At 35.2% G+C, this 26,148-nt stretch overlaps 1 protein-coding gene across 1 annotated transcript in view; it reads left to right on the top strand.

The window, feature by feature from the left end:
- Positions 1 to 14,634, top strand: part of LOC145733673 (uncharacterized) — a 31,503-nt gene extending 16,869 nt beyond the window's left edge. Inside the window, exons 2-6 of the mRNA XM_081986605.1 lie at positions 5,256 to 5,590; positions 6,049 to 6,251; positions 12,886 to 13,026; positions 13,544 to 13,632; positions 14,348 to 14,634. Coding sequence (XP_081842731.1) covers positions 5,256 to 5,590; positions 6,049 to 6,251; positions 12,886 to 13,026; positions 13,544 to 13,632; positions 14,348 to 14,454 — 875 coding nt within the window. The 3' untranslated portion in view covers positions 14,455 to 14,634. The remainder of the gene's footprint in view (positions 1 to 5,255; positions 5,591 to 6,048; positions 6,252 to 12,885; positions 13,027 to 13,543; positions 13,633 to 14,347) is intronic.
- The last annotated feature ends 11,514 nt before the right edge of the window (positions 14,635 to 26,148 follow it).

The raw sequence follows: 26,148 nt of genomic DNA, 5'->3' as shown, positions 1-26,148 counted from the left end.
AAATCCATTTTGCAAAAACCAATTTTTATTACTAATCCAATTTCTAAACTAGGACAATATCTTCACAGTAACCGACCCGATGTTTCACCTAAATTAACGAAATAAAGGTTGTGCGAACTAAAATTAAAACGGAATTTCTGAGTATACGTTACGCGCTCAAACGTAATTTAATACCGGGAGGTTTACATTTGTGGTTTTTAGGGGTAGAGCCAAGTTTATGGGTAAAAGCTTTCAGGTTTACAAAGGTAATTTAAGTGACGAACGGTGTCCGATTCCCAGTTTTTTGTAGTGCGTGCAATTTAGGCGTTAAGTTTGTTTTGGTTTGGCCTCGTTTGTTTTGCGTTAATTAGCGTATTAAAACGTTGACTGACCGTGGTGCGTCGAAAAAGGCCAAACTGATCCCTTTACGAATAAAACAAAGTGATGTTCTTCTGGCTTCACCGCCTAATGAAATTAAGCTTCCCTTTCGGATACAGTCAATACAACAATAAATTAGCAGAGCTCTTCCGACTAAATTTACGTTTCGGTATCGATGTAATTTGGATCCGGGAAAGCCAAAACTGCTTACAAGGAAAGTGAACCAACCGTTCCTGCTCTATATATATTCGCCATTAATTTTCAATGTCCGTAAACTTCCTGATGCCTTACATTTTGTAACAGCTGTGGATTTATTCAATATTTCTCACTGGTTCCTCACAAGTCCTGATAATCTTACTCTAGTATTCGAAGGGATTAAAATATAATAAAGCATTTGTTGTAAATCTTGTGGTGATGGATTAGTATTAACATTACCCCAGACATGCAATAACACAATTAATTTTATTTTAATCATCCATCAGAGTAGTCACCTAGTTAGTATAATAAGACTTTTTAAACATTTTTCTTCTCTCAATAGTGAATCAAAGATGAAAAAGCTTTCATGGATTTTTATATCCCAATCCATCACATTATGAGACATTTTTAACTTAGACTCGTTCGCTTTGAACTCGATCTAAATGATTAAAGATCCATTGAAGGAAACTTACTGTCGCGCTATTGTTTGGACGGCTGGAAAATAAAATATGGACTATAAACGAGTTTTATACGGATAGAAAATTTTTAGAGAGCCGTAAAGCACCGTAATTATCCTGTTTTGTTTCCCCTGACAATATTGATACTCTTTCTCAAAAGCAGAGTGCACCAAAATAGTTTAAGGTACTTACAGTGTAAACGAGTACTCGTATATTGCCAGTGTAGGTAATATCTTCGTGAAATCACGAACCTGTTTGCATCATAAAGCTTTAATACTGGTTTTAAGGGATGTGGATGGAATTTATAAGTTTTCTAATAAATTTTTTAAGGCTGTAAATTTAATTTGAGAATTCGGAAAAAAAACTGTTTTAACTCAGTCCAAAAGCTGAAAAATACGATGTCAAACCTATTATATTACTCAGGTGTGAAAGTTAAATAATCGGCTCAAAAAAGTAAGTCATGCAGGTAAGCGGTACCGTAAACTGAGATTAAACGGATTGTCACGCAATCCATTTAATCTCTTTGGATTTATTTTAATGTGAATTTTTATGTCGTGTTAATCCGGCTTCTGCACGAATCATTTTTCCTGTAAATGTCGCAAACTTTTCTTTATTAGCCGCGTTCAATTCCTAAAAAAACTAATGCAAAATGAGAGAGAGTTTTGATCATCAATTAAACGAAAAATCCAATTTCGAACATTTGACGTATGTTTATTAAGTAAATACCCCAGTTTTGATGTGATTATTGGAATTATGTCATTCATAATTCCATCACAATTTCCATTTATGTGTACTTTTGCTTCCATTCTGCATAAATCCAATGACACGATGATAATGAACACGCAACTGTTCGGTATTATACGTTCAAAGTTAATAAATTCGATTTATTAATGTACCACAAAATTTAAATGTTTTTTACCCAAACTTTATTAACCACAAAGTGTTCAAACACTAACCCGACAGTTTGTTGGTCTAACAACTTAATCCAACTGAGCTCTGTTTGCTTTCACTTACTTAACCACAACAATAACCGAAAGAAAAACACAACCCTAACGGACCGTTACGACGTTCTAACGGCAATATTAACCTGTAATTCTACAGTCCCTAAAACAATTAATTTTCTGAACCATTAGCGGCCTTACAGTTTGTAGTTGTAAGAAACTGGACCGGTTTTAACTGTCCAGTTGGCAAACTTCTTGGAAAAAAATTAAACGACAACAAAGTTTGACTCTTAGGACTCCAAAAAATAACTTCTAAACACATCTCGCAACATGTAGCCCATTAAAACTTCACGACAATGAAGTTGAGAGGGTGCAAACTTTCTCAGTTAGTCCCTTAGGGCTGTTTTTCGTTGCCGTTTTGTTGTTAAGTCCCATACTGCGTGCCTGTTCTTATAGAAATTATAATTATTGTTATTGAACTGGCACGCACTTTGTTGTGTGTATTGTTAGAAAGTTGAGAGTTAATGAGGAGGATTGTTAATATTTGGTTTGTTCCCTTAGACTAGTAGTATTAAAACGATATTTTTGCTGCCAAAACAGTTTCTCCATAACATAACAACCCCCTCAATTAAATAAATTGGTTCCCCCGAGACACTCAAGTAGTAACAATCTCGAGAATATTCCGAATAATCCACTTGTATGCAGACGTACCTACTTCACATCCCCGACTACATTCAGCGATCCTTAGGTTCTCGAAAGTGCCATATTTCACGGTCTCCGAGAGGCAAAAGAAGTTCCAGTACGGAAATATTAAATTGACTGAGCAAAATATGGTAAAATATCTACAACAATATCAGGTTAAGGAAGGCGATAAATTCGGTTTAGCCTTTCTTTATTTTTTGCTTCGGGGTCCTCGTCGAGAAACGCCGGTTTCACGCCATTTTTATGCAAATTGCGGTTAGGGGAAAGGGTGACACGTCGATTAAATAATGTCGTGTGGGGTTACAATAGAGTTTTCACTACGCCAAATTCGGCCTCATATTGGTTTATCGTGTTTTTTAATGTGGAAAAAGAGCCAAATTGGTACGATGAAGCCGTTGTACCTTTTACAGGATAATTTTGAAAATTGTATAACAATTTGGAAAGCTCCTCGCATTTTCTATATCATTACGCAGAAAATCTACAAAAGGCTTCTCATACAAAATTTAACGTAGAATCCGAACTTTTAAACTTTTTTTTAATGGGACACCCTATATATTTATGCAAATTTAGAATAAGCTAAAAATTACCTTTTCAAAAATATATAACACTATGGATTTAAATTGAAACACAACGTAGAAATTTCTTTTTTACACTTTTTTGATATTTTTTCAAACAACCAAGTTACGCTTTGTTGAACTTGTTCCATCTTTGTCTTTTAAAACACTTTTTTGTGCTTTGACACAGTTTTCCGGAAATACTTTCCTGAGAAAACCCTTTAGGGCCAAAGTGCTCTAATGCTATCTTGTTAAGGATGAATTTTTCTACAACTTTCTTGTAGTACACTTTTTTGATATTTTTTCAAATAGTCTTTTTAACCACTTTTTATGCGTTAACACAGTTTTTCGAATATATCTTCCTGAGAAAACCTTTTAGGGCAAAAGTGATTTTATGCGATCTGGTAAAGGGTGAAATTTCTTACAACTTTCCCCATTTACACTTTTATCATATTTTTCCTAATTACACCAGTTTCCCATTTTTTTTATTTTTAACCAGGTATGTAATAACGGTATTTCTTATGTGTAAACCAGGTGGAAACATGAAAATCACCTGCTTTTACTTTCCACCCGGGTGAATGTCAATATGTGTTTTGTCATATCTGGGCTTACTTTTTATTATTGTTGAAGTCATAACTAGTCGTACCTATACTACCTTATTGTTAGAGACTATTAGCAATCAATATTTCAACTGAATGATTTATTAAAAGTTCAATGAGATTTTGATAAATGGTTGAAAATAAAATAGTATACAAACCACGGTAGAAAGTTTAATTTCTGTCTCGAGATAAATTTCTCGACAGAAAACAAACACTTTCCACCTGAGTATGTAATATACTATTTTTAAGATCACATGACATTTCCGCCATTTTGACATGTTTTAATTGTTTTATTTAAACCAGCTTTTCCAAGGTCACGTGATCTTTTACCCGGAAATTTTGATTTGCCTTTTTTTTACTTGTCTGTTCTGTCAAAGTCACGTGACACACGCACAATGTGTCACGTGACTTTTTTTTATCATTGTCGCACCCTTTTTCCACGTGTTTTCTAGATCACGTGACACGTTTTGCCAAATCTACGTTTTTTAAAACTTTTCATTCAATCGTAATAACTATCTTATTTGACACATAATGTATGCACTTTTATATGTCGATGGATATAACTTTGGTTAATTGGTTTGACGGTTTGGCCGCTAGAGGGAGTCAAAATTGATTTTTTTTTCACTTTTTTGACACAGTATTTAATTCAATCGTAAATAACTCGCTAATTTGGTACTCTGTGTAGATTTATGTACATCAATGGATAGCTAATGAAGTGGGCTTTCCAACGATGTGGCACAGTGTTGTTGGTTGATTTATTAGTTGGGCCGCTAGAGGGCATCAAACTTGATGAATTTATTTTCCACTATTTTAGTACAGTGTTCATTCAATTCGTAAATAACTCGCTATTTGGTCCACACTATATAAACTTTTGTACGTCAATAGATAGGCAATAAAAAGACTTTCTAAAGATATGACAACACTGGTTGGTAGGTTAAACCGTTTGGCCGCTAGAGGGCTTTAAAACAACTGAAAACAGTTTTCAAACTTCTGGTAACATTTTAAATGATAAGAATTTGAATTTTACCTTTGCTAGTTTTAGAGATACCCCGTAAAACGATCGAATTTGAGACACTTTGTACATACAGCCTTTGCGTAAATTGCAGCAGCTTTCAGCTGCTTTTTCTACCAATCACTACGACCTGGACTTACCATCAAGATAACTAAAATGACAATATGAATTTCTTAAAATGTTAAAAGCGCTTTCTGCATCAAAATTCAAGTCCCAAGACATATTTCATTACGTTGCAGCCCGAATTTCACGAAAAGCTCCGGCTAAGTGGAATTTCAACTGGCCCATTTCTCATAGGGTCGTACGTTTGACAATTTGTAAAGCTCCCAGTCCCCGACGTCAGTAACTAACGTAACTTCGTTAACTAGTTTGATGCCGGAAGAATTCCAATTATTATGAGTTTTTCGTACAACTACAACAGTTTTTTTTTGTTTTAGTGTGTTCAACGTTGAAAAATGTCCACCTAAAAATGCCCTCGGCCGTGGTACGAGGCAAAGACGCCACTCTGCAGTGTTTCTACGACTTGGAAGGTGACAAACTGTATTCGGTTAAGTGGTATCGGGGTAGTTTCGAGTTTTTCCGCTACTCGCCCAGTGAATTTCCGCCGATTAAACAGTTTAAAATTCGAGGCATAAACGTGCGCGAAAAAGACTCGAGAGACACGCAAGTCGTGTTGGAAAAAGTGACGAAAGACATTAGTGGTTTTTATAGTTGCGAAGTGACAGCTGAACAACCCAGTTTTTTCACCGCCCTGCAAACGGCTGAATTAAGGGTGAGTTTTTAACCCTATCCAGCCCTTGGACTGTTTTCCCTTATTCTCAATTAACTACACAGACCAAAATACACAGTCATGTTTAATTAAACTTCAAGAAAGCGCTAAATTTATAAAAAATAACCTGGTTAATTAAAAAAACTCACTTTAATTAATTGAGATCAAAGAATAAAGTTTTTGTTTCAAAATGAGACTACAATAAGGCAGACAATGAAAAAGGTTTTGATAAGTAGCATTAAAATTAAAATTCTGAGATAAAAAATCTCACTACGAAATGGTTATCCACTGAGATTGATTAAGTCGTTTCAGCTTAGCCTGTGTGTGTATTTTTTCTTCAAATCAGGTCAAAACGTCATCATCTGCATATTTTTTGCTGGTGATTTGGTGTAGTAAAACATTCTCTCTTTGATTATCATATTAAATTAATAAATACTACTTTTACTGTTTATGATCAACAGGTAATCGATTTGCCCAGAAAGGATCCCCAAATAACCGGCTACAAAACGCGATACAAATTGGATGACCTGCTGAAAGCAAATTGCACTTCGGAGGGATCGCAGCCGCCCGCCAATTTAACGTGGTACATTAATGGAATCCCTGTTGAAGACAGATTTATCAGACATCACAGGCCGACCCTGTATAACGAGGATAATCTAGTGACGTAAGTACGTCCTGCCGTTTGAATTTTAGGCACAACAGTAGAGGAATTATGATTGTCTAGATTGTCTCATCAAGGTAAAACCCGGTTGAATAAAAGTGGCTTTAAGAATGTCACCATGAATTATAGGATAATATACATACTAATTTCAGCTTGATTGAATTAATCCATCCCTAGGGAAAAATTGTAGATTACGGAAACAGGAAGCCAATAAACCGACGATACCTTCCAAGTTAATTAACGCCGCCGCCTAAACTAACAATGTTCAGAATGAAAACATATTAAAACAGGAATTGTTTCCTGTAAACAAAGAGTATACACATACACGTTTTAAAGCTCAACCCTCCCTTTACACGAAAATATAATACGTCCAATCATTTGCTTTTCATAAAACTCTTAAAAGCTCTTTGCATTAAATATTTGCATACCCAGGCACTGAAAACAGCTTAGCCATATTCAGCAAGGCTAAAGTAACAAAAACTAATAATTTTGACGAGGATGACGGCCTTCTCCTTCTCCACGCTTCTCTGGTATGTGCAACTTTGGGGAGGAAAATTTGAAAACATAAGTTTGCCCCAGCTATGCGGAATTTATTTTCCCCGGATCGGCAGTTTAATAAGTTTCGAGATGTGAACGGAAAGTTCTTAAAACCCGTTAGATTTGAATACCCGTTAAGGCTTAATGCCATTTCCGCTTGAATGAAACGGCAATGTTCAGAAACGTGGCGAACGTTTTCAACACTGTTATATCCGAAGTGGTCCTATATGCATACGGTGCAAGATTTTTATGTGGAATCGGTTTTACTGAAAAGCGTGAAGAGTGGAAAAATTTGTAACCGATCAAATAGCCACTTAATACACTAATAAATGCTAAATTACATCTTCAGTAGTAGTTATTATAAAAGAAGTTTCCTAGAATTTTTTGTTATTATTTTTTGTTATTTCAGGGGAGTCAAGTTTCTTGAAACTTCAAAAGTTACAGCTAAACAAAAGACAGAATTAGTCACAAACGACCATTTAAAATAACAGCAAAAAACCTACTTGCATATTCGGTTAGATCTTAGATATTTCATGTTAGACTAAAGATTACAAGTATATCCTGAAATTCAAAGCAATAGTTACCTTAATAACTGAAAATCAATGACATAGGTTTTATGACACTACATACAAAATAGCTTCTTTCAAACCCAACAAGTATTTTTGTGATTATGGAAATTGGTTACCGGAGCCCCTACAATAACAAACTAGGATTTTCTTTCTTCAGCTATGGGGGATCCGGACTCGAGCCCGACATAAACCCTCGCAAAATTGTTATTATCGGAATTTGGCCCCGAACAAAATGGCAAAAATCACTATTTACGTGTTACCCATCGCTCCCAGATATGGTAATACGCTCACGTTAAAGCTTTCCCAAGGAACGAAGGTGGAATGTGTAAGTAGGGGCAAGGATCAAAGAGAAATAAAATAAAAAAAAGTAGGTTTCGATGCCGGTAATTTTTTAGCCATGTAAGTTTTCGACCTAAAGGACTTCGAAGATAATTTATTTCCTTTTCGGTAGACAAGCGGAAAAAAAAGACGAAGTACAAGGAAGGAATTCGGAAAGTTTCTACTTTAATGTCCGTTTTATTTCGTGATCAATGTCTGGAATGTGATCTGTAAGGCAATATTCACTTGGGACCAAACTTTTAACACTGGCCTCGTATAAAAAAATTTAACTATTTTACCAAATCTATGAGATGACCACCAACAAAACCAGCAAATTTGGTATATTCCAATTTGCAACTGAACTCCTCTAGAAATACTTAAAACGCGTTTTGGCTTAATAATAAAAAAACACCCCTAATTTGTCATTCTGCATGCCCGGGAGTTTAGCTTGTCATGCAGTGACAAAAGGCCGTAACATTCAAAGGATATTGCAACATTTTCCACTGGAAAACTCAAGAATTTTTGTATTCTTCAAATTGTTGGTATTACATTCCACAGAATAAATTTTTGAGTCCTCCCAAATCTTAAGTTATCGGAAATTTGTAAGTTATCAAAACATACATGTCTCGTTAAAATGGTAATTCCAATTATATGCAGTGTTTTGTGCTTTTTAATTAATAACTCTTTCAAGCATGGGATATTTCCGAATTAGTTAAAACTGGCTGTTATCAGGCCTCTATACAAGAAGCGTAATCCAAATTCAATTGAAAACTGCCGGCCAATTAGTCTGCTGCTTGTCATGTCTAAAGGATTTATTGATTTCTTCAACAAATTCAGCTATTGCAAACAAATCAGCACACACAGCAGTTTTTCAGTTTACAAAATGTATTTCAAAACCATTGGAAAATAACAACTTTTAGTTAAGTTAGGTTTGTGCTTAGATTTGTCTGAATTGTTTGAAACCTATGTATCTCATCGGGAACAAAAGGTAATGTATGTCTAAAACTTTCCATAATAGATTGGGCATACCACAGTATTTTGGGTCCTATTCTGTTTGTAATTTCCGTTAATGGTTTGTTCTCCATAGTCATTCAGAAAATATGATATGTTACGCAGATGATACAAATTTAATAGTAGAGATTTGCAGAAAGTAAACTTATTTTAAATAAGGAGAAGACCAATTGCAATTTTATTTCAAGGAAAATTATCAAAAACTCAAAAGCCACAACGTTTGACTGCTCTTCATGAAGAACTTAATATTGAAGCAAGTATAAAACTAGGTTTACACATAGACGAGTTTCTTGATTAAGCTTAATCTGCTATGGAATACGAATGGTAGGTATATGAATGAGAAAATGTAAAAAGTCGTATATTTCGCAAATTTTTAGTCAATTTCTGGGGAAGAGGCAGTAAAATTCAAAATGTGTTTGTTGTTCAGAAAAGAGCGTTAAAGTGCTTGAGAAAGTTGTAGGGTAGTTTTTGAAAAAGAGAGTATCTTAACTGTCTATAGCCTGTACATTTGGAGTCATGTTCTTTTTGCAGCACAAGGATGAATTTGAATTAAAAGTTCAACACACACATAATACACGAAATCTAAATGTAGAATATCCTATACAGGAACACTTACAGAAAAAAGTCTGTTTTATATGTGTGTTCGTTTGTCTAATTGTTTGCCCAAAAGTGTGCAATGTATAATAAGAAAACGTTCAAAACTAAGATTAAAAAAAATGTTATTAGGATTAGAGCCTTACTCATTGAGTGATTGGATTGCAAACAGAAATGTAACAATAAAAGGTGTTATTTTGTTTTGTATTGTATAAGTTAGAAAACTCTCCCTAAATTCATCATGCATCCTAAAATCAGCAAAGTTTTACTATTTGAGTTAATAAAAAATTAAATGAGTCCGTATGGCGTGATTATGACAAGTTGGCAACGGTAGCGGAATATAAAAGACCGCCAGAAGGTTTTTCGGGTGCACGTTTCAGCTCTACCAGTCTAGCCAACTAATAATTTGTTTCCCGGTTCTTTTTCGTTGTTTTTTTGCCTTACCTTCCGTTTGAAAAATATTCGAACAATAAAACCCCTTCCCCGTTTTTATTTATGAATATTTAATTTTCCTTTTTGCGGTTGCCGTTTTAATTTTAAATTTCGCGGAAACGTTTTAAAGTGAATTAATATGTTATACCGCCACCAACATCGCCAGGTATGCAAACTGTGCTGAATTATGGAATGTCTGTTTGGCTGTTTGTTTTACTAATTAATTTTGTTTAAACACAATAACATCGGACGCGTATGCACATCCGGTCAGCTTGTCCATAAGTGTTAATTATCTAATTATGAAACTTATGGCGGATTGCACCAACGTAATATGGGGTGCCAAAAATTCGTGTCTAAATATGGGGATCTCGGAAACGATAAGAGATCCAGAGTTGATTAAATGGAAGCAACGTTGGAAAAATCCGAAAAAATTTTGGAAAAACGTTTTTATTTTATTGTAAGCTTTTTTGGCTGACAATTTAAATTTAGTCACTTTTTTCCCTCTAAAACCTGACATTGTCACATTTCAAATTCGACGCAACACCATTTCGGTAAACACCGATCTGATTGGTTAAAAATAGTGAGGTTTTGTTTTTTGTTTATCAATCCCAATCCTCTGGAATTTACCGATTACATCGAAGTTGACCCTAAATATCTCGGAAAAGTACAATGAAGCGTTCGGGCGGCACCACAAACTCTCCGTAAGGGTAATTGTATTCATAAAATCAACGATACAGAAAGGTCACGTACCTGGACGTGAACAACGAGATGAAACAAATGAAAAAATGGCGTGGAAAATGTCGGTTTTCTTCAGCATCTACAAAGTGTCACGTCTAGTTTCGTGTTGTGACCTCTTTGACATTCGGCGTAAAGCCACAAAGAGACCAGAATCTGCATATTCCTGAAGAGGCCCAACCTGTTCTACGATTGTTTCCTACGAGATAGTGAAACACGATACCAGAGAGAACTACTTTTTTTTCATTGTCGTGGTTTCCTCGTTAGATTCCTATTAACCGACGTATTATTAAGGGATTTTCGTGTTTTTGGTATGAATAATACACGATGCTTCATTCTCTACAAATAGGATTCTTAGCAATTTTGCCCTCAAAGGCCGTTTAAGGGAGTTACGGGCCGGAAACTGACTGCGTAGCACTCAACTGCTTCAGTGTAACTTTAACAAAACATAGCTTCGTTATTTGAGGAGTTACGGCAAAAGTGCTAATAAAGAGAGAACAATTTTTGACCTTCCTATCAAAAAATCTAAATCTAAATTCAGAATTTTTTCAAAAAAATTTGTGGGTCCCACCCTTAAAAGTTTTCGACATTTCAGGTTTTTATTTTTTGACGGTCAAACGGGCGTGGTACAGAAAAAGTGCTTGGTAGGTCAAAGTAGCGTCTGGCCGAGGTATATTAATGGTAAAAATTTCAGACCTTTAACTCAAACCGTTTCCAAGATATTTGCAAAAATGTGCGAAAAGTTAAAGTCAACTTTGACGCCCTCTAGCTGCCAAACGGTTCAACGTAGCCTTGCCCGCTCAACGTCACGTGATAGCCCAATTTATTAGTTTTTGTTTTGTATTGTTGTGTTTTCTTTATACGGTCTATTTATACAGAATGTTCTAAAGAAGCGAGTTATGAACAATTTTTTGGAAAAGTGCACGAAAATTCAGCCCAAATTAAGGATTTCTCGGGCCTACTATACTAACCGCGGCCATATTGGAATTTTCTCTATCAAAGTGACCTCCCTAAATAAATTCAGCCTGAAAAACACAAATCCTGTGCTGGTTTTGCTATAAGCGGCCTCGGTTTCACGCCAACCTTAAAAAACTGTCATTTTTGACATATCTTGTATTTTACCGTATGATGTGCATTAATTGGGCTGTTCCTAGATTTGGGAACGCCATTTGTACTTTCTAACTCATAGAACTGAGTGCAGATGTTGCACAAGGACTATCATTTCTGGCATCCGGTTGACTATACTGGAATGAAGGTTTTGTTCTTTGGTTATCAAGTCCTATAGCCTCTCTGATGAGCTGTAATACGGTGAAACTGGTCAGAGGATTGGGATTGATAACCAAAAGAAACAAAACCTCACCATTTTTAAATTTAAATTAAAAAAAAAAAACGTTTTTTCCGAACTTTGCTTCTATTTAACCAACTCTGTATCTTACCGTTTTCGAGATCCTCATACTTAGACACGAATTTGTGGCACCCTGTATAGGCTACTGTGACAGTCTTAAAAACGTTGGTGCAATCCGCCAAAAGTCTTTTAAAGCCAACTAATCAAACCTTCTCCAATGCCTGTAAATTCCGAAATTCCTAATAGAGACTTATGCGGATGCTCACATTGATGCCGCAGCTATTGAAATTCAAATTGGCATACCTTGGCTATAAGTGAAATATCATCGGTGCAGGCATATACTGAGAATAATATAGGACGATCAAATATGAATATTTCCGTGAGGATTAACACACAATTTGCATACGATTAAGGATAAACCGGGTCAGGACGGTGTATATTCCAAATAATGGATAATCTATACACGCTCGAAAGGTCCGTATTCATTGGCTCTACTACGCGGATACAATTATTAGCAAACCAATTACTGTTTCATTTTCAAGATTATCACAATTGCATTAATTACCATGCTGAAACAAAAGGGTGTGCTAGAATAATATGGAACGATTTCTTTGTCCGCACTCCGCTGTGCATAATTTAAATATTGAAATTTCCTTGTTGCCAAGTCTGTAATTAATGCATTTTAGGACTCTAATCCCTTCAAAAGATTTTTTTTGGTATAACCACATTACTCTAAAAGGAAAAGACGTGTGCCGCGGATAAGGCACAAAGAAAGACGAACAACGACCGATTTCACAATAAAAACGCTCTTTTTACGGAAGAAGAGTCTCTTATTCACTTTTATGCTTTGTAAATCCATATCTATCCATCCACGAGTGAGGCATTTAACTGGAAAACCATTTATCAGAAAGGCCAAGGACGAAAGAAGCAAAGTTTCGGTGTCTGTTTCTATAAAGTCTGTCATTCGTTTACCAGTCTTAATTAGCTTGAAAGGGACACTTCCAGTTTACCCACATCGTGCGAAAACCTCTCTTCAAGCAATCTGTCTTTAAAACGCCGAGTCAAACGGAAAATTAATGTTTCATTTCCTTTACAGAGCGCAGTCGACCATCAAGCTGAAAGTATTGAAAAGTTTTTTTGTCAAAGGGAAAATGAAGCTGAGATGCTCGGCAACAATGTATCATCTGTATCACAAAAGTTCGGAGAAGAGCATAGAGTTAGAGAAGAAAAAGCACAGGTAAGATATTTATTAACTTCTGTGAATCAAATAAAACAACAGAGCAGTTTAAACAAAATTCTAGTAGTCTAATTTAAACTGTTAATAAAATTCCTTCAGATCAACAACTCGTTTTTTCCTGTCAGCAAATTAAATATCGTCCCAGCCTCGCTAGATTATTCAAAGAAAATTCTTGTAAAACGTTGAAATAAAAATAAATAAATTCTTTAAAGCCGCCCCAGCGTTTTAAAGCCCTAAAACTTAATTTATGTAAATAAATAACTGTTCACAAATCCTGCAACTCTCGTAAGTTGCACTCCCGGTTATCGCGACGACTAAATAAAGCATTCTTAAACTATTTGCAGCCTCGACTGCAAATTACTACTTTTCATTCTTACCGACCCTATTTTACCGCTTTTCTTCGAGCAAATTACTAAGTAGAATACGGAAATTGCATAGCAAATAGTTGCTTTGGTTTTCACTAAAAGTTTTAATAATTGTTGGTTGGTGTGGTGATTCTATGACGTACACGTTTCAGGTCACCACATTGGAAGGACGACATGACCACAACCGAACTGTCCTTTGAGCAATGGGAAATTCCAGCTGAAAGACCACCACAAGCTACCGGTACGTTTATTCAACCATCCTGTACATAAAATACACAATATCTTCCTTCGGGGAAATCAAATTGGAAAACGCCACACATCAGAATGTGTACAGGAGACGCCTTTTCGATTTTCCCGCGGGAATCCGAAAAGAATTACCTGAAAAATAGTGAGCACAATTTTCCGACTCGCATTTTCAGAAGTAAATTCGACAAACACTTGCTGACTTGATTTGTTTAGTGGTAACAAAGAGTCGTTTGTTTTACGTTGCTTTTGCTGGCTTATTCGTTACGGAATTTCTACCAAAAATCAGTTCTGTTTAAGTCATATCAAAAAAAGAAAGTTTATACTAAAATCTAACTAACACTATTAAGCCATAATGATGTTAATGGTTTCGTTATCGGTATTATAATCCAATTTTTCAGGTTTTTCTTTAAAGCAACACTGCTAGAAATCATATATTCTTGACATCTCCCTATAAACCTGAGTCTGGACATTTTATGGAAATCGAAATCTCCCCCTCGTTATTACAGGTATATAATATGTAAATGAATTCAACGAACCGACAATCAGATACACCCCGACTCGTGTTCAATTTAAATATTAACATTTGACATCCACACCCTTTTTCCCCCCTGAAATTTAGGCCCATTATGAGGAAATCCGTGAATGTAATTAACTAGATACCCACAAATTAATTTGTATTTTTTTTAATGTGGTTTCTATCTCTATTTCAGTGGAATTTTACGCACCAGTGACCCGAAGCCAAGCACCGACTATCACAACGGACCTAAAAGCTAAATTTATATGTCTGGGAGCCATTTTGCTGCTAATTAATCGGTGATAAAATTTATAATTCACCTTTTCCCGAATTTTATTTTTTAATTACCTCTAATCGATGTGATATTCTTTAAAAACTGGAAATAATTTTATTGTTGTACATAAAACTTTATCCTATAGGAACTACATTGTATATAAAACATTTCAATATTAAGTTTGTACATATTAAATTTATTATCTTATACGTCTAGAAAGTTTAATTTGCAAATTACACCTCAGCCAACATAAATAAGAAGAAATCCAGATAAGGTAAGTAGAACAGACTCGCAAAAGTTTCAGAGAGAGATTTCTTATTTTACATTGTGCACACGTTTAAATGTCTTTTTCTGGAAAACTATGATAAAACTGTCGAGACTGGAAAACACATCCTCAGGTTTCCACTTAACCAAACCCTGTCAGTTGCAGTTTATCGTTTAAATTTCTAACCGAATCGAAACAAAACAATTTATGAATGTACGACAATTCTGCTGGATTGTTTCAACTTGTCAAGTTCTTAACCGGAATGAAAAGAGTATAAATAGTATTCGATATAATTAAAAGGAATTTCCCATAGTCCAATACTTATTGACAGCTTGATTGATGTTTCCTACTCAATTAATTTACCTGACCAGATCTTCTATAATGTGGTCGGGGTTTTAGAAGCATTTTCTGTGCAATTTACGAGTCTAAACATTATTCTTTAGTTAATAGACAGGTACAATTTTCCTAGTATCTATGAATTCCATAATGGGATTAAAAATGTTAATACATTACTGCTTATTACACTGATATGTAACAAATATAGGATAATATTAGAACTAAAGTACAGTAATGAAGGAAGATTACCTGAAATGAGCCTAACATTAGGTAAATTTTGATATCAGCAAAGAAAAACGGCAATTTGATCGTAAAAAAATCATCAGTCTTGTATAAAGTTTAATTAAAATATATGCTATAAACAGTCATTTTCTCACTCCAAGTGGGTTTTACAGGTGATTTTATCCCTGACTGTCCTTTCACTCTCACACTGTGTTTCTGACAGTTCAATTTTTGACACCGCTTTTCTGCCTGACTGTACCAAATCTTGCGGTGCTTTTTTAGGTTGTTGGATAGAAAATTTAATGAGGATTCCCAAAATGTGCTTAAAACTGTCATTTTCTCATTCCAAGTGAGTTTTACAGGCAATTTTGTCACTGACTGTCCTTTCAATCTGTGTTTCTGACAGTTCAATTTTTGACACCGCTTTTCTGCCTGACTGTACCATTTTTGTAAGTGCTTTTTTAGGCTGTTGGATAGGAAATTTAATGAGGATTCCAAAAATGTGCTTTAAACAGTCATTTTCTCACTCCAAGTGGGTTTTACAGGCAATTTTGTCACTGACTGTCCTTTCAATCTGTGTTTCTGACAGTTCAATCTTTGACATCGCTTTTCTGCCTGACTGTACCAAATCTTGCGGTGCTTTTTTAGGCTGTTGGATAGGAAATTTAATGAGGATTCCAAAAATGTGCTTAAAACTGTCATTTTCTCATTCCAAGTGGGTTTTACAGGCGAATTTGGTCACTGACTGTCCTTTCAATCTGTGTTTCTGACCGTTCAATTTTTGACACCGCTTTTCTGCCTGACTGTACCAAATTTTGTAAGTGCTTTTTTAGGCTGTTGGATAGGAAATTTAATGAGGATTCCAAAAATGTGCTTTAAACAGTCATTTTCTCACTCCAAGTGGGTTTTACAGGCGATATTTTCCCTGACGGTCCTTTCAAACTGTGTTTATGGCAGTTTATACTTTGACACCGTTTTTCTGCCTGAGTGTACCAAATTTTGTAAGTGCTTTTTTAGGTTGTTGAATAGCAAATTTAATGAGGATTCCAAAAATGTGCCTTAAACAGTAATTTTCTCATTCCAAGTGGATTTTACAGACGATTTTGTTACTGACTTCCTTTCAATCTGTGTTTCGGGCAGTTTAAACTTTGACACCGTTTTTCTGCTTGACTGTACCAAATTTTGTGGTGCTTTTTTAGGTTGTTGGATAGGACATTTAATGAGGATTCCAAAAATGTGCTTAAAATAGTTATTTTCTCATTCCAAGTGGGTTTTACAGGCAATTTTGTTCCTGACGGTCCTTTCAATCTGTGTTTCTGGCAGTTTAAACTTTGACACCGCTTTTCTGCCTGACTGTACCAAGTGCTTCAAAGTTAAAGAAGACATTTTCCTGGCTACAACTTTTTGTAATGACACCTTCTGAAAGCTTAAACTCCAGGCTAAAAATTAGTTTCTGTGACATTTTGACGTATCTGTCAAAATAACCGAGTTTTGGATGATTTTTTAAAACTATGTCAAAACATATAATCAACGCCCTCTGGCGGTCAAACGGTAAAAATTAAAAATTCTGAAGACAATTCATAAAGCTCTACTACATTGGTGCTATAACAACTGTCAAACTTGACAGATTTTCAAAAAACGTTTTAGACAATATAATTTGTGATGATTCACACCAATGACGTCCGCTCTTTTCAGGCCCTCTAGCGGTCAAACGGTAAAAGCTACAACTTTTTGTAATGACACTGAAAGCTTAAACTCCAGGCTACAAATTAGTTTCTGTGACATTTTGACGTATCTGTCAAAATAACCGAGTTATGGATGCTTATTACACTGATATGTAACAAATATAGGATAATATTAGAACTAAAGTACCGTAATGTAGGAAGATTACCTGAAATGAGCCTAACATTAGGTAAATTGTGATATCAGCAAAGAAAAACGGCAATTTGTTTGTAAAAAATAGTCTTGTATAAAGTTTAATTAGAATATCGCTACCACATAATATTTTGGACTATTTACGATCAAATTCTGTACAAAATGCCTGGCAATTAGTAGGAAGATTATAATGCCAAAACATAAATTTAATAGAACTAGTATAAGGTAGTGGATTAGTAGTTCGATACTTTGTCGAATTCCTTCAACTTTCTGGACCACCTCCTTCCTAAAATCTATAAAACTTTGTCAAATTAAATTTAGTTAACTATGGAAATACTTACAAAGGGCAAGTAACTTGGGAAAAACCATCCTAATATTTGACAGTCTGAAAAAAAAATTGAGACAATAACACAATTAAGAACCACTTAACTCAAATCCTTTCAAGCTTTATTTTTTTATTTATTAACCATCATGAATATGCATTTAATTAGTCCGGAGACCCTTTTACCCATTTTAGCAGACGCTAAATGTTTTTCGAATACTCAGGAAAGTATATAAGGAATAAAGTGAGTCTCTCGACTAGTTAAGTTACCCAACTTCCAAAGTTTCGGGGCAAAGCTTCGAATGCAAAGTTCGCAAAACCTTGGAGGCCGCGTAATCTGTCGTTAGTGCAGGCCGTAATCAAGTATTTGCTTGATTTTCAATTACATTCCCTAAAAGAGCATGTCTTTTTTTAGTTTTTCAACGGAAAATTTGAGAAAAGTTTCTACCGTGTATAAGCTGAGAAGCTTTGAAATTTAAAATAACTTGTAATCGTGCAAAAAACTAGAATTTTTGAATGAATAGAGGGTAAAGAAAATTGTATTTTTATGTTAACGAAGTTTGTTGTTGGGAAAAGCCATCCTAATATTTGACATAAAAGAGCATGTCTGTTTTTAGTTTTTCAACGGAAAATTTGAGAAAAGTTTCTACCGTGTATAAGCTGAGAAGCTTTGAAATTTAAAATTACCTGTAAATCGTGCAAAAAACTAGAATTTTTGAATGAATAGAGGGTAAAGAAAATTGTATTTTTATGTTAACGAAGTTTGTAGAAATTAGAAAAAAAAAAAGTTACTAAAGCCAATGACAATGATACACTGTTTGTAAAAAGTCCGGCAACCCTGAATTATTTTGAAATATATACAACTTATGGAAAAACATCCTATACATATAAAAATTGACACATTCTAAACCGCCAAAGCCATGAGATGCCAATGAATTGAGTTTATGTTCTTTCTTATGGAATGATTATGTTTCAATGGCTCAAATCTTCAATTTCTTATTCACTATCTCATTCTCATCATATTTTTTACACCTCCACGTGAGTTGGTGTGATTGTTTTTTGGAAAAGTATTGCTTATTTGTCATATCAGTAGACCAGGATTACAGCGTCAACTGTCAAAATCCGCTCCATGGAGCTGTAAAACTAGACAAACAACAGAATTAGTCCTCGGTAATTTAACCATGTTTTACACCTCCATGAGAGTTGGTGTGACTGTTTTGAACAGAAATGCTTATTTGACATATCAGTAAACTAGGATTACAATGTCAAGTGTGAAAATCCGCTCCATAGAGCTGTAAAATTATAAAAACCAGAGAATGTATTGTAGTAGAAAGTGCAACTCAAGGGTGCAAAAAGCAGTTTACTCCAGTGTTGAGCATCTAATTTTTTCTACGACCAATGCTATGTTTTATGAAAAAAAAAGCAGCAGACAACATAAATACCTGGCTGAAGAAGGTGTTGTTACTAAAAATATGTTTGTCAATTTGTCAAGAAAGTGACCAACTGTCTTTAGAAAGTGTGAGTTTTACTGGTGACACTTTTCCTCTTAGTATTTCCCTCCCAAATACTTTCAGTCTCTCTGGCACTCCCTAGGTAGTGAAAGTGTTACTTTCATCTCTCAAATTACGGAAGAAAATTTAATTTTCTATAGGTGTCGTAGAAAAAAACGTTTAATATGCCTCAATTTTTATGTAGAATGTTTTTCTATAAGTTGTATATTTTTTGAAATAATCTAGGGTTGTAGGACTTTTTATAGTTAAAAATGAAACAAAAACAAAAAAAAAACTTGTAAAAATGAGAGCTAATTGGTTACCGCATTACCTACGTTATTCTAACCATATAATTTAACAAAAAAAAAACAAATAATTACCTGAACTACATAACCAACCACTAACGTACACCAAAACAGTCTTGAACTACTAAAACCAGTCGGATTACATCGCTGTTTGTTTTATTGTCCCCTATTTAGATTAACCTAGAATGGGATGTCATTGCTGGTACCAACACACCATTTTTTCTGTACTAAACATGGTGCATTTTATATATAAAAATGGTAATTTCTTACCGCTGTGACCTCTGTATTGCGGTCAAACACACACAGCAAGGCGGTTAAATATTTGTCATCCCTGAAGGGGGCTGAATTTCAGCCGAAGGGGTCAAAGCTACTGACTTTTTGATGTTGAAGCGTGGAATTTGGAATGCGAAACAGTGCAGAGAGAGATTGTATTATTTAGCATCCCTTTGCCGAAATTTCACCACATTCAGTTTAAAACCCATCCTTCTCTCTCTCTCTCCATAAGGGTTTGCTTTATATTGCGTTCTCGTTTTATGCGGCTTATCGAGTTCGAGTCGTTGCAATAATGAAAGCGTCCATGAGAATTTAATATCTTTGATGTTGTTAATCAAAACGTTATCGGTTTTGATGGATATAATTAACTCTGTAAGCTGGATAGAAAATGCCTGGATAGATAGTTAATTGGTTGTTGAGTTATTTAAGTTTCAATTAAATGCTTCAGAATTTCAAACTGAGAATTTTCTTCTGAGTTCCAGAGTAGAAATTATTTTGTTACTGAGTAGGCAATGTTATAATATTACGACAAAAGAAAAGACCCAAAGAAATCAGTCCAGAACAAAAGGGATGAACATTTTACTGCTCGAGACGTACTAAACGCGTCGTCTCCATTCTAATCAAATATCCATTAAGATCCTTTTTATTCCAGTATATTGTTTTAGAGAACTTGGCGAGACGACGTTTCGGCGTTGTTAAAAATACATTATACACCTTTCGAATTTAGTCTGCTGATGCACTCACAATTGCACTAAAAAAAAACTTGAATTTTTTCCGTCTAATGGAAAAACTTCCATTAGACGGATTAAATTTCCAATGTTTACTCGAATGCGACTGGAGGGGGATTAAAAACGCTCCATTATTTCACCTTGCTCTGTGCAAATTGCGCTACCTTTGAGAAACGTCTCGGAACTGAATGAAGTACTTTCAACTTTGTTTAATTTAATTTTCTCTCTGAAATTCTTTAAAGGAGATTTTGATGTTAATTACCTCATTAAAGCGACATGTAATAATTATGGTACACCACTAGTAACTTTTCGGTTACAATAACAATCCAATTACATTAATTTTGTTGTGTCAGTGGATGATGTTATACAGAACAATATTATGCATATGTGCTAATTAGAGTTTCATATAATTGCACTGAAAAGGGCCTCAAATAATACAATCGTGTTGTTTTATCACATTGAAACCGGTCCCTAGATAATGTTTTAACACTAAATAATCCTGACAAATCTCCTAAATTCCAAATATGATGTAGTTTGGCGTAAACTAGCTTTTAGGTCAGAATGAGAGTTAAAGTAACTACCACATTCATTTACTGCAGAAAATTTGAAAGTAAACCATTAACTTTCAATTACAAAGTCTTTAAAGAGCCACTCGAAAACTCTAAAAGCCGCAACAATTTTCCGCTTTACTATTCATGTCTTCGCTTAACTCCTAATTCGCAAAACAAATTTCTAGCTACGAAAGCGGAGCCCTTATTTTTCCTGGACGGAAAACTTTTACTCCACCTCCCTCTATTTGCTCCATTCGGAATGAAAATGCGTCCATATCTTAAGAGAATACCGAGCGTGTATATGAGAGAATCTCCGAGGTAATATTTTTGAGATTTCCTGCGAGTATAAACTTTTGGATTTAAAATAGTGGCGTTACAAAACTCTGATCAAGCTCGGAAAGGCAAAAGTATTTCCTTTTTGACTGCAACTTTTACAAAGCGAACTGTTGTTGCATTTTTGCTCGAAACTACCAGAATAGACTAATCAAGACCTGGAAAATGCGAATAACGGCAAAAAAATATTGCATCGAGGCATTGCTAACAGCGAAAGGGCCGTTTTCTTTGGGTAGGGAAAAACGGCCCATTTGTTCGAGCTGCGGAGCACGAAATAGGGAGTTTTAAAGTACACACTAATATGCATAGAGTTTCGGTTGGTTTGAGAAACTTAAAAATACAAGAAAAAGTTTAGTAGAAAAGGGTGTGAACCAAATACACTTTTGTATTTTTTTTTTTAATAATGGATTCAGTTAATTTGAAACATTGGGGTTTAGATTAAATTAAATAAACAAAAGTATTCCAGTCTACTCAGTAATTTTTCCATGCTAAATTAATAAGTTTTTTTATACTTTTCGTACCAGAATTTTCTTCTAGTCAATTTGCCTTATCTCATTGTTAAGTCGTCCAGTAGGTTTAGATTTTGCTTCGCATCAAATTCCAAAGAAAAGCTCCTTTACATCCATTATTAAATCACCTACAACGTAAATCAAATTAAATTGCTTTCCTCAAAAACCTCTAAATCACAGTTAATACAGCTTTTGTGCGTTAACGAGGTAATCAAGGGAGTTATACGAATATGTGTAATTACTTAACAGGGCTTAATTAGCGGACACTCTAAAAGTCGTATGGTGGTTTTGCGTGTTTACAACACTTAGGCTTTTTTAATGGGTGTGAATAATGGTTATAACTTTTTTTGTAATAAATATTTAGAGTCCCCGGTGGTCCTAATTTTAGCATAGATTTTTTTAAAATGTCAACACTTCCTAGTAACAAGGAACTCCATATTGAGCCATCAAAACAAATCCTCGTACATATTTCATTATTAACATTTCCTTTTTAATAAGCAATGAATTGCAACGGCAGCACTGGCATGAATAGTAATAAGTTAATTCAACCCGTTTTGCAAAATTTTAATACTTACACGGAAGCGAAATTAAGATTGCCTTAAATTATTCAGATCAAATTTGGTGTTGTGTTTTAAAGGATATGAATTATTACTGATGAGTAAATAAAGCCGATTCGTGTATGTCATTTTATCAAATCGTAAATTATGGAATATAGCCTAATTCAAATAATGTTCCCGAAGGAATTTCGTTTGTTAAAGGAACTCCACGCCGCATCTAAAACAGTTTATGTAGGAGATTAAGAATGTCCCATGAGAAAGTACTATTAATCCGCTTTATTATAATAGAATGGTTAATGTTGACAGGGTTATGGCAGCCATATCGTGCTGAATAACGTTAATGCAAAGTTACGGGTGTGACTTCTGAATAAACCGTTCGGTCAGCGTGTATTAAAAATTAATGTCGCCAACGTAGAAGCTTTCATCGATTAATTTACACATAAAGTTACACCCTTTTGTATTTAGAGATGATTAATTTTAAACCTTCAGGAATAAGGTTTTAAATCCAGCAAGTTGGTGCATTTAGGGTGGAAGGGTGTGAGTTGGTAAATTGCCTTGTAAAACTTATAAAGCAATATACCAAAAGCCACAAGAAAGCTAAATTTTCAATAAGGTCACTAGTTGTCCAAAATATTATAAGTACTACAAATATTCAATAATGTCAATAGGGTGCAATTTCTTTTTTTCTTAAGATCATTTAAAAACATTAATTTTATATTCCGTTGGTAAAAGAAAAGTTAACATAAATGAGACCAATAATAGCAAAAAACTCAGGTTTTGTCTCAATTTTCACAACAGAAAAAGAAATCCTACCTTATATACAAGAGCTCACCAACGGCAGAAAAACACTCTGAATATACAGCGAGAAACAGAATCAATGTCAGAATCGAAGCCATAAAACGAGATTACTGGGCAAAATTTACAATTATATGGAGCACAGAAGAAAGTCTAGAAGATGCTCAAGAACAGGAAAAAGCCAATAAATGAGTTTGAGCAAACAAAAGGAATCACCAAAGCTGTATGGGAAAAATACTTCAGGAAACTCTATAACACCGAAAAAGCCATAAGCATCGGAAACTACGAGACAAACCATCAAATAACAATGAACGAAGAAGAGGTGAAAATCAAAAAATTGAAAAACGGAAAAGCTTCCGAGACCTCATCCCAAACGAACTTCTGAAATATGCCGGACCTGAACTAGAAAAACATCTAAAAATCCTCTACAATAAAATTTTAGAAACATCGGAAATACCTACGGAATGGCACAAAAGTACCCCTATATTCAAGAAAGGACAGAAGACTCACCCAGACAACTACAGGGGCATACCGCTGCTGAACACAAGCATGCAACTCTTTACCGGCATTTTGAAGGGAAGACTTGAAACACAATTAAGAAACAGGGAAGAACAACAAGGCTTCAGACAAAACAGATCCACGACCGACGCCATATTCATTATCAATCGAATTTAATACACCAGCATATGTCTGCTTCATCGATTTGACCAAAGCATTTGATAGAGTTCGCCTCTCCGACATCATAAATATACTGATAGCGAAAGAAATGCCAGAACACCATCATAAGAGCAGTCCGCAGCCTCAATACCAACAAAAATAAAGTAAAGGCAGGAGACACTTATACGGAAGAGATACCGACACCATGAGGCATCAGACAAGGTGACAGCCTTAGCCCATTTCTGTTGAATCTCTTAATGGACAGAATTATAGAGGAAGTATCATCACTAAATATGGGATACCGAATGGGACAAAATAAAAGAATCAGCATGGTATGCTTCGCCGATGATGCAGCTATTCTCGCGGAAACTGAGGACAATCTACAGAGACAACTACACAAACTGCCAGGTCAGCCAAGCGATGAACATGACCATATCTATAGAAAAAACGAAAAGCATATAACCTTTGCTAAAGATCCCGTAAGATGTAAGCTGGTAGTTCAGGAAATCATCGGGCAAGTCTCACAATTCAAATATCTGGGTATGGATCTGTCGAGTTATTACGACCCAGTGAAGGACTTAAGAAGCCAGATCAACAAATCGACTGCCATGTCGGGATGCTTAAGGCAGATAATATGGGCAAACGAATACATGCGAAAGGATAGCAAGGTAAGGATCTACCTGTAAGACTTAATAGAAACCATAGAAGAAAGCAACAAAACGAAAATAATGCTTCGAGTAGCCAAAATGAAAACGCTCAGGATTATAATTAGAAAAACAAGAATAGACCGAATTAGGAACACTGATATTAGGGAACAATGTAGGGTGCAACACATCGTAAGATGGGGAAGACAACGTGAGAAGAATGGAAGAGGGAAGACTACCACGCATCGCACTTGAAGGGAAACCAATAGGGAAAAGAGCACCCGGAAGACCACCTAAGAGATGGAAGGACAGCTGGCAGTCCACCTCCCAGGAACTGATCCAGAGGAACCTGCAAAACTAACAGATCGCGAGATATTAAATAAGAATAAGAAGAAGAAGAAGAATTTTATATTCTCTATCAAGCAAATTTTTACTTTATTTGGTTTTTTCTCCAATTTTAGTGAAATAGAACAAACACAATCTATACGTTTGAGACAGTTTTCCTTGTTCCGAACCGGGGCGAGTTTGCCCCATTCTCCCCCTTCACCCCACGATGATTCAATGGGCATTATTGTTATAAATCTCCGTACTTTTAGCGAACGAGGAGGGTGGTTTTTCGGGGTTATCGACCGCCCTCGCAACCGTTCCCGAATGATCGTAATAATTTCATCAAGTGGCGCCAGACAGTCGGATGCTGAGACTGAATCAGCTTCTGGATAGTATCCAGACTGTCGTAGCGAATATGTTTAGTTGCTGTTAATCCACATTTTGTAGTAACTTATAAAACACAGTTCAGAATACATAAAATGAAGTAAATAATATATGGGAATGTATACATAAACCCTCAACATCCCTGTTTGTTGTCGCTTCCGGCAATTGAAAAGAGTGCATCCCCTTCAACACCACGCATAAAACCGTTTGTGAAATGACTTTGAGGGGGATGAAATACTTCAAGTGCGACTTACAGGAGCCACCATCACTTTTATGAATCATATTTTTCGTATTTTGGAATGTTGTCGCATTGTTACTGAACTAAATCCAGATTCAGTGGTTTCTCTATCAATTCTAGCAAGACAAAAGGGCTGTAAAGCTTGTAGTTTGGCTGACATGAAACCGTAAACAGGGACAAAAGCAGGATTAACATAGCATAACAGGCATGCACGTTTGTTAACACAGTGTAATTTTATTACCGAACTAGTTTCGGATGGTTTAGAGGCCAAAAAGTACAGGATAATTCAATTAACTTGTAACCATCGCAAAAATGTAGTAAAAAACTTTTTGGTCCTTCGGGGTTATCATAATTCACTATAGTCAGTTCAGAATTGCGAACTTTTATTATAAAATAGAGCTTTAAGTGAATGAGTCCCTTGTCATGCATTTAGAGAAAACTTTCAAGCCACTATAGGAAAATAACAGCTATTATCTAAACGTCTTGTTCGTGTTACAACGATATAAATCTACACTAAAAATTACTATTTCAATATTTCTGACTGGTTAATAATTTAGCTGAAAGTCTCAAGTTTGAACTTTGTAACCAATAAATTCTCTTTAGGCTTCTAATGCCATAAAGGGACTCCATTGCATAATAAATTAGATTTTATCAATCAAGTAATTTGGTGTATAGGCCTAAGCCGCAAGGAACATTTATCGGAAAATGACAGAGGTACATTAGAGGAGTTCGGCTACGGTTTCAATTTATTGCCTCAGAAGGGATATAAATTATAGAAGGCCGGAACTTGATCGAAAAAATTAATCAGCAAAATCTCTCTTGAATTACTCTTCCAACTTACACCAAAGCTTTCTAAAGCAAAGAATAATAAATGTCACAAGTAAAAATAGGTCTAAAGACCCTCACCAAACT

Source organism: Ips typographus, linkage group LG9 (genome assembly GCF_016097725.1).
Source record: "Ips typographus isolate SLU linkage group LG9, UJ_Ityp_2.0, whole genome shotgun sequence".
NCBI lineage: Eukaryota > Metazoa > Arthropoda > Insecta > Coleoptera > Curculionidae > Ips > Ips typographus.
The sequence above is the reverse complement of the archived record's forward strand: the minus strand, read 5'-3'. Positions and strand labels throughout refer to the sequence as shown.